At 40.9% G+C, this 13718-nt stretch overlaps 1 protein-coding gene across 1 annotated transcript in view; it reads right to left on the reverse strand.

Annotated features, from left to right (window-relative positions):
• Positions 1-5357, reverse strand: part of FNDC7 (fibronectin type III domain containing 7) — a 28941-nt gene extending 23584 nt beyond the window's left edge. Inside the window, exons 1-3 of the mRNA XM_049616669.1 lie at positions 5258-5357; positions 4715-4733; positions 110-364 (exon numbers count right to left, since the gene is read on the reverse strand). Of these exons, the coding sequence (XP_049472626.1) occupies positions 110-364; positions 4715-4733; positions 5258-5320 (337 nt within the window). The 5' untranslated portion in view covers positions 5321-5357. The remainder of the gene's footprint in view (positions 1-109; positions 365-4714; positions 4734-5257) is intronic.
• Positions 5358-13718: the final 8361 nt, after the last annotated feature.

Consider the following 13718-nt stretch of genomic DNA (forward strand, 5'->3'; position numbering starts at 1 on the left):
TGAATCATAGGCACTCAAATGACACAAAATTATATCATGTACTTGCAGCCTGAGTATAACGGATCCAGGTCACAAACAATAGCCCGACAGAGGACAAGTATCCAGCTACCTGTCTTTGCCTGCTTTGGAAGCGATGCTGGGCTTCTCCCAGTGGCACTGACGGATCTGACAGTGATTTGGTACAAGGTTGCAGCCTTCAGGCCTGTCACAGTGCCTGGGGAATTGGCCACCATGGTTTCAATGACAGTGCCTCCATCTTCAGCCGTGAGGAGATAACTGGTGGCCCCTGGCACTGTGGCCCATTCCACAGTGATGCTGGTGCTGATTTTTGAATATGCCTGATCAATAGTGGGTATTTCAGGAGCTGGAAGAGATTTTGAAGTTGTACATTAGCTAGGATATCTATGAAGATTACTTCTTTCACCGTTTTCTTTTTCTTCTTTTTTTTTTTTAAGAGATTTTATTTTAAGTAATCTCTGCACCTAATGTGGGGCTCGAACTTACAACTCTGAGATCAAGAGTTGCATGCTCTCCTGACTGAGCCAGCCAGGCGCCCCTGCCCTCATTTTCAAGATCAAGACAAAACAGAGAAAAAGAAATGCAAAGCTACTCTCCAAAAGAGAGCCAGAAAGCTCAAACTGCTCATTCAGAATGGGATTTCAAAGAGGTTTTTCCCAGTTGCCTCTGGGATAATTTGTATTTTTTGTACTTTTCAAAGGGTTAAATCAGAGTGGAGAGTGGGGCCCCTGCCTGGCTCAGTCTGTAGAGCATGCGACCCTTGATCTCAGGGTTGTGAGCTCTAGTCCCACATTGGGGATAGAGCCTACTTAAAAAAAAAAAAAAAAAAAAAAAAAAAGCAGGGAATGATTGTGGGAAAGAACTCTGAGAGGAAGGAGAGAGTCATTGAGGGGCTTCATTCCAGAGGCTTCCACACTGGTTTGGCACTCTGTGAATTCCCAGGCCTTCTCTGCTGCCACCAATCTCCCCTCCCAGCCCCTCACCTATGCTCCACTGCCTCCACCTGAAGGCCAGGGTCTCACCTCTGCTGTGGCTATGTCTCCATCTCGTGCACTTGCACATTTCCCACAAAATATCTAATCTAATGGAGGAAGAGGGAACATTGAGCTCTTTTTTTTACGATTGCTCTATCGTACTTTCTTTCATATTATCAGAGTGGAACCATTTTTAGATTCTTCTATATAAAACAAAAATAAACATTATTCTCCCACTCTCCATCAAAACATCTGCCCCAGCATAAGAAGGAGGTGCCGTGGTCTCTCCTCACCTGGACCAGGCCATGGTTTGTCTGTGGGACATGAATGCTTATGTCATGAGTTTATATAAGGCATTCCTGCACTTTGGGTAAGGGGTAAGAGATACAGCCTGGTAACAAGATTTACAACATTGTAAAACTCCACAGGCACAAAGATGCCCTGGGTGTAGGAGGTCCAAGTGGAAGAAAAGGTCAAACAGAAATAGCCGGTTTTAAGTTTGGAACTGGCTCTTAGCCTTTTATGTTCAATGTACCTCACTTGCCGGGTAAAATCACTATATACCAACTTCAAAACTAAAGGGCAAAACGAAACTATAGGGCAAAGAGGAGAAAGAGTAACTATAGACCAAATGTGTGATTTACTGGTATCGACTCCCTCCCCTCGGCAGACCCCCACCTGCCAAATCCCTATGTGCATAGACAACTTCTCTTTCTGCACCAATAGCCCAGAGGGTTGGCTTTGGCAGCAACTCAGAAATAGCCAATCTGCAAGACTGAACAAAGTCTCCACTGTGCACTGGCCAGACATTCCTTGAACGTCACCCAGGACTGTCTCTTTTGCCACCGAAAGAAAACTCTGAAAGTTACATATGCTGGGGAAAAGTCGCAGACCTGCTCATCTTAGCCATTGGCCAGCAGAAGGTGACTGCAGGAAGCACCCATGTCCCGTCTCCCCCACGGCAGGATAGACAGCCCCATCAAGGGCCCCCCTCTTCACCCCTCCCCTACCCCCCAAACATCCCCTTTCTGCTATCAGCTATTTGTCCTGTGTTATAAGTCTTCTTTCCTCTAACTAACTTGGTTGTGTCTCTCAACTCCTTTTCCAATAATTTCTACATCTTAAGATTTACTTTGAAATGTAAAATATCTACATCTCAGGATTGTTGTGAGGATTAAGTTAAATATTGCATGCGAGGGGGCTTTGATAGGTGGAAAGGGCTAGTGTGTGTGTGTGTGTGTGTGTGTGTGTGTACTAGGATGAGCAATTTTTGGGTTTAAAAGAGCCGGACCACATGGCACTGCCATGGACAAGTGCTGGAAGGTGAAATCCTGGGGAGTCTGGGGTAAGCACAGGAGAGACAGATTGCCTGCTTCACTGGGTGGGATCTGACCAGTAACAGCAGTGAAAGATCAACACCTCTGTACTATGCTTCCCTTAAAGAAATGAGAAGCCTGACTGGGATGTGTAAGGCTCCATAAATTAACAGGAGTTCTCCCCTCTTTCTCAGTTCTGTGTTTGGCCCACTTACTGCTCTGACGAAAGAGATAACTTTATTCTCTAGATTTGCAATCAACCACTCTGATCAGTCAAAAGTGAAAGAGACCCTTTGCTTCTCAGTATCTGTGCATTCCACCAACTCATAGAGATCTAAATTAGCTCAGGCAGTCCCAGTGGCCAGACACAGATAAAAAGCCTATTTTTTTTAGGGGCGCCTGGGTGGCTCAGTCGGTTAAGCGTCCGACTTTGGCTCAGGTCATGATCTCACGGTCCGTGAGTTTGAGCCCCGCGTCAGGCTCTGTGCTGACAGCTCAGAGCCTGGAGCCTGTTTCAGATTCTGTGTCTCCCTCTCTCTCTGACCCTCCCCCGTTCATGCTGTCTCTCCCTGTCTCAAAAAAAAAAAAAAAAAAAAAATTAAAAACAAACAAACAAAAGCCTATTCCAGAACCCAAAGAGAATCATAATACACACACCCAAAATGGAACCTCCTACATAGTATCAATAAAGCACATGCCATTTATTGAAAAACCAGGATGAATCAATTAATAGCATCATTGGTATCTCAGCCTGCCCCATTCTTTCTCTCAAATACTGTGGATAGTGTGGGACTAAAAATGGCCCCGCCCTGAGGGCTCAGTGTCTCCTGCGACCTTCTAAGGACACAGAAGTAGATTTTATTCTAGTTCTTTGTTCACCCAAAGGCCACTTCTAAAAAAAAGTCACTTTGTATATGGCCAACCAGTCCTTTTCATTGCTTCCTGGTGATCGTGAAGGTTTCTCAAGAATAAGGTAAAGGATACAAATAAAACATGAGATAATTTTTGGAAACTTATTGCACATGCACGGATTTTATGGGTCAACCATCTGTAACACTGTCAAATTTTTATTATTTTGTTTAAGTTTATTTATTTATTTTGAGAGAGAGTGGGAGGGGCAGAGAGAGAGGGAGGGAGAGGGTTCTCTCTCTCTGCAGAAAGACCCCTAAGCAGGCTCTGCACTGTCAGCACAGAGCTGAGGCAGGGTTCAAACTAGTGAACCATGGGAATCATGATCTGAGCGGAAACCAAGAGCCAGATGCTTAACTGACTGAGCCACCCAGGTGCCCCTATTTCATTTTAAAAATTGAGGCACCTGTCTGGCTCAATTGATAGAGCATGTGACTCTTGATCTCAGGGTTGTGAGTTCAAGCCCCACATTGGGTGTAGAGATTACTTTCAAATAAAAATCTTTGGGGCACCTGAATGGCTCAGTCTTTTACATGTCCAACTCTTGATTTCGGCTCAGGTCATGATCTTAAGGTTCATGGAATTGAGCCCTGTGTGGGGCTCCACCCTGAGCCTGCTTGAGATTCTCTCTCCCTCTCCTTCTCTCTTCCCACCTCTCTCCCCCACTCTGTCCCACCCTCCCCCTCTCCCCCTCTCTCTCCTGCTCATGCTCGCTCTCTCTCTCTCTCTCCCACTTTCTAAAATAAAATTTTTAAAAATCTTTTTAAAAATCCGCCCAATTTTTAAATGGCCTTAATTGCACTTCCTTTTCTGTGGCAGACAAAATAATAAATAAAAATTGTTCTCATTTACGTTGAATTGCTATGAGACCTTATTGGTGATATGATCAATATTACATGGGTCCTCTAAATAATCGAAATCTCATTGACTATAAATTTCCTCTAAAGAAATTATCCTTGGCTTTAGTCATTTATTCAGCAAAAATGATGGTAAAATTTTTTTAAAAGACTTTTTCTAGTCCTAAGTTTTCATTTTCTGTATTTTAAGGATGCACTATTACAAGTGTAAAATCCTTTCTTATAAAAGTAGAGAATCCTAAGCTTTTACTCAAAAACATGTCTAGTTTTCTTCTCTAGTTCTTCAGAATACAAATAAGAAAAATTATATAAATTAGACTTTTCACTATTTGTGGCTAAAACTTTATTTCTTTGGCTAGAATGATAATCACCATAATATTTTACTAATGACTAACTGAATTTGAGAAATCCATCACTACATTACTTTTTATACATCTAAGTACTCAATAGGAAGATCTTATGAGGACTTGTAAGTTTGGTCCATGTATTTGTCTTACCAGTTACACTCACAGTGTGAACACTCAGGAGATGTTGAATATTTTTCCGAGATAGCTTTTCTATTTCAGGGTAGCCCAAGAATTAACAGTGGAAATTAAAATCAAACATGGGGAGGGAAAACTTGCGTTTTAAAAACTTTTACCTGTATTTGCTGAAGCAACCTGAAAAGGAAAGTTTACAAAAATTAGAACCATGAAGAAAAATACCACTTGGGGAAATGCAAAACATAAATCGGAACAGTAATAAGTGTATCACAACATTTTCATTCGTAATGTGAGCAATATCTGAATCCATACAGAGCATTTATTTGCACAAATTATTTCCCAAACTCAAATCTACCCCAAAGGAATCCTAAATAGAATTTAGAGGCTGGAAACAGATCACATTACTATTTCATTTTTCTCCCTGAATCTGCCTATTGAACTAAGTCAGTAGCTGTTGACAGATTTTTCAGAAATCTTTGTTCTTAAAATATAATGATAATCTTGTTTTCTTTCTCTAGTAAATTGCATTAAATTTCAAACATGCAAGCATATACAATCTTGGTATGGTCCAAAACTATTTTGTTTTCTATCTCCCCACCCACTAATCTCTCAAAAAGAGAGAGACAGAGACAGAGAGAGAGATAATAAATGTCTTTGTTCCCCCCTAAATAGTTGCAGGTGGGTTGGAATTGTGAACTCACCATTTTAAGACAGATAAGGCTGAATCCAATGAAAGACAAACATTTCTTGGGTCTGCCAGCCATCCTGGTGAATATAAGACTCACATGGCACACAGCAGAGTGATCAGGGTCCTCTTTGGTCCCCAGGAGGGCAGCACTGCCGGTGGCTGGGCTGTTGGGCAGCAACGTTAGGAGCAGATTCTGGGAAGTAGCTCCTCCCCTTTAGTGCGAGCAGACTCGTAACTGGGGGCACCTGGAGGCTGGCAGGGACAGGTGTTTCGAAGACTGAAAAAAAGAAGAGTTGAAAAACCACACCAAACTGGCCAAAAAACTACTGTAATCTGTGTTCCGAGGTATATGTAGAATGTTCTCTTTTTCTTTAAAAGACTTTTTTTTTTTAAGCTTTTTTTAAAGTAATTGCTACACCCAACTTGGGTCTCGAACTCACAAACCCAAGATCAAGAGTCGCATGCCCTTCCGACTGAGCCAGCCAGGTGCCCCTAAAAATTTTTTTTCTAAATAAAATTTTACAAAGCTGTATAGAAAACTATTGATATAAGGGAATGATCATCTTAAACTGGGGGATCCTGACCGGTTTTATTCATTCTTTTTCATCTTTATTTGTTGTTCTTATTGTGGTTTTTGCAATACAAAGTGATCAGTTCTGCTGTCAGGAGCAATTTGCTGCAAAGCTTCAATATCTAGGATGAAAGGTCAGGGGCCTGAGGGGCAGAAGAATCGGGGAGATGTTGTTTAAGGGTATAAACTTACAGGGCGCCTGGGTGTCTCAGTCGGTTAAGTGTCCAATTCTTGGTTTCGGCTCAGGTCATGATCTCAACCTAGGTTCGAGCCCCACGTGCTGACAATGCAGAGCCTACTTGGAATTCTCTCTCTCTCTCTCTCTCTCTCTCTCTCTCTCTGTCCCTCCTCTGCTTTCTCTCTCTCTCTCTCTAAATAAATAAATAAACATAAAAAAAGGATATAAACTTAATAGTGTTGGAAATATAATGGACAATATAGTGATTATAGTCAATAATATTGTATTAAAGAACTTCGAAGTTGCTAAATCTTAATTGTTCATAACGCATACAACAATGATGAGTGTATGATGTGATAGAGGTGTTAACTAATGCTATCATAGTAATCATATTGCCATATATTAATGTACCAAACCAACACATCGTACACCTCAAACTTACACAACGTTATATGTCAATCATATCTTTAAAAAAGTGGAGGGGGGTACCTGGGTGGCTCAGTTAGTTGAACACCTGACTTCAGCACAGGTCATGACCTCGCGGTTCGTGAGTTCAAGCCCCACATCAGGCCCACTCCTGTCGGCGCAAAACCAGCTTAGGATCCTCTCTAGCCCCTCTCTCTGCCTCTCCCCTGATTGTATTCTCCCCCCAAATAAATAAATAAATAAATAAATAAAAAGATGGAAGGGCAGGAGGATGTCCCTGTGCAGAGAAAGATACCCTGAATGAATACCATTCATGTATCCACAGCACCACCCTGTAGTTCCAGCACTTCTTATTTCCAGAGCCATCATCTAGTTCAAACTCTTGATAAGCATTTAATCCAAACACTGTAATATTCAATTCTAATAATAAAAAATATGCAAATGAGTAATAAACATTGTTAATTGACTCGTATGGAATCACACAAGTATTAAATGGTGGATCTGAGGCTAAAACTCATCGCTCTGACATCTGCTTCTGTCCAAAATAGAGTAAAATGGAGTGGATTTACCACCCCCAACTTCAGCTTATTATGAAACCACAATAATTAAGACAGGATTAAATAATTACAAGGATTGGCATCAAATCAGATACGTCAATGGAACAAAATAGATCAATAGTACAGTGTAGAGAGTCCAAAAATAGATCCACACATGGATAGGCAATTAATTTTCAACAAAGGCAAAAAGGCAATCCAAGAGAGAAAGGGTAGTCTTTTCAATAAACGATACTGGAATGATTAAATAACCATACGCAAAAAACATTACATTTGATCCATACCTTACACCACATAAAAAATTACTCAAAATGGATTATGGACCTAAATATAACACCTAAAACTGTAACACTTCTAGAAGAAAAAAAGAAAAGAAAAATCTTTGTGACCATAGATTAGGCAAAGATTTGTTAGATACCACACTGAAAGCATGATCCATTTAAAAAATTGATAAATAGGACTTCATAAAATCAAGTAGTTCTGCACTATTAAGAGAATAAAAAGACAAACCACAGACTGGGGGGAAATATTTGCAAATCACATATTTAATTTTTAATTAAAACGTTAAAAAAATGTATATGTATGTATGTATATACTCTCAAAACCTAATAAGAAAACTAACAACTCAATAAAAAAAATGAGCAGGGCACCTGGGTGGCTCAGTTGGTTAAGTGTTCGGCTCTTGATTTTGGCTCAGGTCGTGATCTCACGGTGGTGAGATCGAGCCCCACATTGGGCCCTGTGTTGACAGCATGAGGAACCTGCTTGGGATTCTCTCTCTCCCTCTCCTTCTGCTCCTCCCTCCCTCATGCCGTCTCTGTCTCTCTCAAAGGAAATAAACTTTTAAAAAATTAAAAGAAAAGAAAAAGTAAAGCATATGTCCATACAAAAACTTCCACACAAATATTCAAAGTAGCATTGGGGTGAGGGGCACCTAGGTGGCTCAGTTGGTTAAGCATCCGATTTCAGCTCAGGTCATGATCTCACAGCTCGTCAAACCCCACATCGGGCTCTGTGCTGACAGCTCAGATCCTGGAGCCTGCTTCGGATTCTGTGTCTCCCTCTCTCTCTGTCCCTCCCCCACTCATGCTCTCTCTCTCTCTCTCTCTCTCTCTCTCTCTCCTTCAAAACTAAATAAAAATTAACAAACAAGCATTATTTTTTTTGGCTATTGTTTTTATTGCTCATGTTTATCACTAAACTTTTGGGGGAAAAAATCCAAATAAATAGAAAATAAAAAGAAAGGGAAAATACATAACCCTGGATTGCTTTTTAATTTCTCTCCTTTATGTATATTTTGTTGTTATTGTCATAATTTCATATACAGAAAATGCTTGTTTTTTGTGCTTGACAGTGACAATACAATAATAGACATTAGTATGTTCTGTGAACATCTTTCTACAACATTAATTACATGCCTATATTATCATTCTTTAGTGCTAATTATAATTTATGTACCAAATGCTACATTATAGGAGTTTAAGATGCTCCCAGGTTTATTTTGCTCTTATAAACAAGCTGGCAATAAACAACAGATAGAAACTTGGAACTCAGTGTAGATGCTCAGCTATAAGAATCTCAAATAGAATTTTCACGCGGCAGTACATGAGAAGTGCTGTCTCACAGATGTCATGAGTTGGAGAAAGAACAGTGGGCTGTGTGTTTAGAAGAATTGTAGAGAAGGGTTTGGAGCTGAGCCTAGGAGATAGTTGGGGTTTGTTTTGTTTGAAAGTAAAGGAAGAGCATTTCGTGAGGGGAAAAACTGTATGATTCCTTTTTATTTATGAAACAATAGCTCCTCTAAAACATTAAAAAATTTTTTTAAAAAAAGAAAGAAAGAGGAGCAGTGCCTGGGTTGCTCAGTCAGTTGAGTATCTGACTTTGGCTCAGGTCATGATCTCATGGTTTGTGGGTTCAAGCCCTGCGTCGGGCTCTGTGCTGACAGCTAGGAGCCTGGAGCCTGCTTCAGATTCTGTGTCTCCCTATTCTTTGTCCCTCCCCTGCTCCACTCTGTCTCTCTCTCTCTCTCTCTGTCTCTCAGAAAGAAATAAAACATTAAAAAAAAAATCTAGCTCCTCTAACAATGATGCATGACCCTGCAAAGGTTTGTTTGTTTGTTTTTTTGAAAATTGCCATCCAGTTCTATTAATCTGAGAGTGGATCTTTTTATATGTGTCCCATCTTACCAGAAACCTGGGATTGTTCTAATTCCTGTTTAAATGAGCTCATACATCAAGCAGAAAGCTTTTATTACAAGACAGTTCATAGTTTTCCAGCAGGTATAAGTTCTCCTGGAGTTACCAGAATTTCTTTTCTCTTTTTGTAAACTTAATTTCAAAGATACCAACATTTTCTTTCTTAAAGAGGCCAGTGAACTATTTAAGGTTAATAGGAATCTTAATTTTGAAAGTTTTTAGTTTTTTTTTTTAACGAATCTGGCTGTGGCATAATTGAACCCATGTTTTTGCCACTGTGAAAACTTGAGAGTTGAAAAAGTTTCCAATGTTTAGAGATAAGTTGCGAAAAGTATGTCCCTTAGTGTTTATTTGATGCACACCATAAGTGGCTACTAGGATACAGGTATTCCCTGAATATGACTAAGACATGGTATTGCTTCATACTGAAACATAAAAAAACCTTTTCCCATGAATGATGAAACATGGAATACTACTCAGCAATAAGAAGGAATAATAAATAAACTATTGATACACGCAGCAACTTGGATGAACTTCAGCAAAATTATGCTGAGTGAAGAGCCGAGTTATATCTCAATAAAGTTGTTTAAAAAAGCAGTCTTGGGGGCGCCTGGATGGCTCAGTCAGTTGAGCGTCCAACATCGGCTCAGGTCATGATCTCGCGGTCTGTGAGTTCAAGCCCTTTGTCGGGGTCTGTGCTGAAAGCTTGGAGCCTGGAGCCTGCTTCGAATTCTGCGTCTCCCTCTTCTTCTGCCCTTCCCCTACTCATGCTCTGTCTCTCTCTGTCTCAGAAATAAATAAACATTAAAAAAAATTTTTTTTACAAAAAAGCAGTCCAGGGAGCACCTAGGGTGCCTGTCTCCCTCTCCCTCTGCCCCTCCCCCACTTGCATTCTCTCTATCTCTCTCTCTCTCTCAAAAATAAAAACACTAAAAAAAAAAAAAAAAAAAAAAAAAAAAAAAACCAGTCTAACTCTAACACTCTGAGATCCTTCCCCTAAACTACTCTGCCTTCTACAAGTTGGCTACTTTGAATTCAAGGCATTTTTTTTTTTGTGCATTCAACAAGGATATATTGATTACTTACTGTATACCAAGATCTATTCTAGACCCTGGGGATATAAACATTAACAAGCCAAAGCCCTATACTCATGGAGCATACACTCTAGTAGGAAAAGACCAAAATAGGCAGCTAAAGTAATAAATGTCTAATATTTTGGTTGTTGCCAAATGTTATGAAGAAAAATAAAGCAGAGCAACAAGAAAGAATATTGAGGTGTAGAGTTTATTTACTGTGGTCAGGGAAGACTTCTCTGACAATGAGGCGCTGGAGCAGAGCCTCTGGGAAGTGAGGATGAGCCCTTCGGAAACCTAGGAAAAGAGTATGCCAGGCAGAGGGCAAAAGAAGGGCAAAGGACCTGAGGAGCAGGAGCGCTAGGCTACAGCAAAGCGAGCACTCATCCCTCTGGCTGTAGGGAGTGTTTGTGATCACGGCTCAGGCTCAGTCTCTCAGACTTGCCCTTGGCAAAAAAAGTCAAAGTCACACCCTCTTCTGGGGCAGCCACATCCAATGAACTGGGAGATGAAGGAAGAGAAGTGCCCCTTGCCTGAATTCAGGACATATCTGGAGGGGAGACGGGAACGGAGCACTCCGGCATCCCCCAGGGCTGGGCGAGGGTGAGGTTGTAAGGGCACTAGCTCTCAGGTTCACATGAGCCCCGGGTTCCGGAGGTTTATGGTCATGAGTTTAAGAGACGCCAGTCAGCATGATCGTAAATTTTCTCCAGTCATGTCCAGCCACTGGTGCTCAGTAACAGAGAAGGCTGAGGGTTGTATCCAACTAGGACTAGGAAATACCTAGGCAAGTATGATGGAGAGAGACTGCAGGAAGGGAAAGGAGGGCGTTTATGAGGAAATGACGCATGATATCAGACTGTGGCAGCCAAGGAAGTGAGGCTGAAGGGGGTGCCGTGGAGAGTGAAGAGCTGGCAGGGACAACAGATAGGAGGCCCCAGTGGAGTCAAAGAATTGTTGGCAAGGGTATTAGAGGAAAGCAAGGAGAAAATTTGGGCGTTGGTAATTAGAGAATGGGATGTTTGAAATGGAAGCTGCGGAGAAATTTCAGTTACGGATAATGGCCAGTTCTTGGATGCAAACGTTGGAATCGGCAGCTGAGGTCGGGTGGAGGGAAAAACCACTGGTGGCCAGGAGATCAAGAAATTGAGAGTCCTGAGTGTTGGAAACATTGGTCAGTGGATACTGGAATCACTAAGAATCGTGGCAGGAGTAGTGAGGAAAGAGGTATCGAGACACACGTTAGACCATAAGTGTTAAAATTCTAGGGGAGTATCTCTCAACGTCTGTGGATGACACAAGCTGAGGGATAGTGGATGGTAGAATCTGATGACATGAACTTGAGAGAAGCTAGGAGGTTCCAAGAGGGAGAAACGGTATCTGGAGGTACAATGATTTTATGTTACCAAACTGGGTTCTGGCTAATGTCAACTTCTTGATTGTTGTTGAAATGGGTTATGAGTGTTACTGCTGAACACTCCACTGGTAAACAATGCCAATAAAGCCATTGTTTTGTAACATAAATGTACTTTAAAACTTCACATTTCTAAATTTGCCAACTGTCTGTAATTCTCCTTTCAGGGCCAGAATTCTGCAAAGCAGTACATGCTGGAGTTTAGGTCCTGAGGAGTATGGAGCCAGGACATCTAGAGGGGGAATGGCTACAAGAGGGAGTCTGTTTAAACATTCTCAGTGTACCAGTTGGGTAATGCTAGGAAAATTAAATTAGCCAATAATCCAAAGGCCTGGAGAGGAGCTGAAAATAAAAAATAAAGACAAAAGTCTGGAATGAAAGAGAGAAAATGTTAGGATTCTGCATATCAAAAGACATCAGCTTTCTTGCCCATAATACCTGTGTCTATGCCTCCTGACATCTGACCTCCTTTGTGGAGCTAATGTTACATATTTTAGGCTTTGTTACTTGGTATATAATTTCAGATATAACAACTGTAATGTCAGGATCATGCTTTTCTGAGAGTGACAAAAAAAAACATATAAAGAAAGTAGCTTAAACAGAAGTTTCTTTAAAAAAAAATTTTTTTTTTAATTTTATTTTAGAGACAACGCATGAGTGGGGCAGGGGCAGAGGGAGAGAAAATCTTTTTTTTTTTTTTTTTCCTTTTCTTAGAGAGAGAAAGTGTGTGACATGGGGCTCCATTTTAGGATTGTAAGGTCATAACCTGAGTGGAAATTAAGAGTCAGATGTTTAACGTTTTTATTTATTTATTTATTTGTTTGTTTGTTTATTTATTTATTATTTAATGTTTATTTATTTATTTAGAGAGAGAGAGAACATGCTTAGTAGCAGGGGAGGGGCAAAGAGAGAGAGAGAATTCCAAGCAGGTCCCATACTGTTTGTGTGGAACCCAATGTAGGGCTCGAACCCACAAACCTAGAGATCATGATTTGAGCCAAAATTAAGAGAAGGATGCTTAACCAACTGAGCCACTCAGGTGCCCCGACAAGTTTCTTTCTGATATAAAATAGTGGAGGCAGAGCATTGAGAGCTGGTATGGCAATTCTGTTTCATGGGGGTCTACCAGACCCAGGATCCTTTCAGTTTTTTAGTTTACCATTCTGAGGATGAAGTCTTCCTTTTCTTGGTCCAAACTAAAGTTCCAGTTATCATATCAAAATTCTAAGCAGCAAGGGGCGCCTGGGTGGCGCAGTCGGTTAAGCGTCCGACTTCAGCCAGGTCACGATCTCGCGGTCCGTGAGTTCGAGCCCCGCGTCAGGCTCTGGGCTGATGGCTTGGAGCCTGTTTCCGATTCTGTGTCTCCCTCTCTCTCTGCCCCTCCCCCGTTCATGCTCTGTCTCTCTCTGTCCCCAAAATAAATAAAAAACGTTGAAAAAAATTTTTAAAAAAAAATAAAAAATAAAAAAAAAATTCTAAGCAGCAAAATTCAGTAAAGGGGGAGAGGAAAAAAGATGAACTTTATGCCAACAAGCTCTTAAGGAAGGTTCCTGCTGCCATTTACATCCCATTGGGCAGAAAGTTGGTTTCATGGCTATATCAAACTGAAAGAAGAAAAAGGCGTACACAGTCAAAAAATTCTATCACTGTGGAAAAAGGAAGAATGGATATGGGACATTTGGCAGTCTGTGCCACACGAATGTAGAAGTATAAGTCTAGGGCAGAATTTACAACATTTAACCAAAGAATAAAAAGTGAGAGAGGTAAGGAGGAAAACAGGATAGATGTGACTGCAGCTAATGTTGTCATTTGAGGGAGAGAGGACAGCAAGTTGAGGGATTTTTTTTTTTTTTAATCTGATAGTCTCTGTAGATGAAGGGAGAATGAGTATGGAGGTGGAGAAGGGGACTTAAGAAACTAGTGAGGATTCCAAAGAAGACCTCCAGATGGCCAACCGACACATGAAGAGATGCTCAACATCACTCATCATCAGGGAAATGCAAATCAAAACCACAATGAGATACCACCTTATACCTGTCAGAATGGCTAACATTAACAACTCA

This window comes from Panthera uncia (genome assembly GCF_023721935.1).
Source record: "Panthera uncia isolate 11264 chromosome C1 unlocalized genomic scaffold, Puncia_PCG_1.0 HiC_scaffold_4, whole genome shotgun sequence".
Taxonomy (NCBI): domain Eukaryota; kingdom Metazoa; phylum Chordata; class Mammalia; order Carnivora; family Felidae; genus Panthera; species Panthera uncia.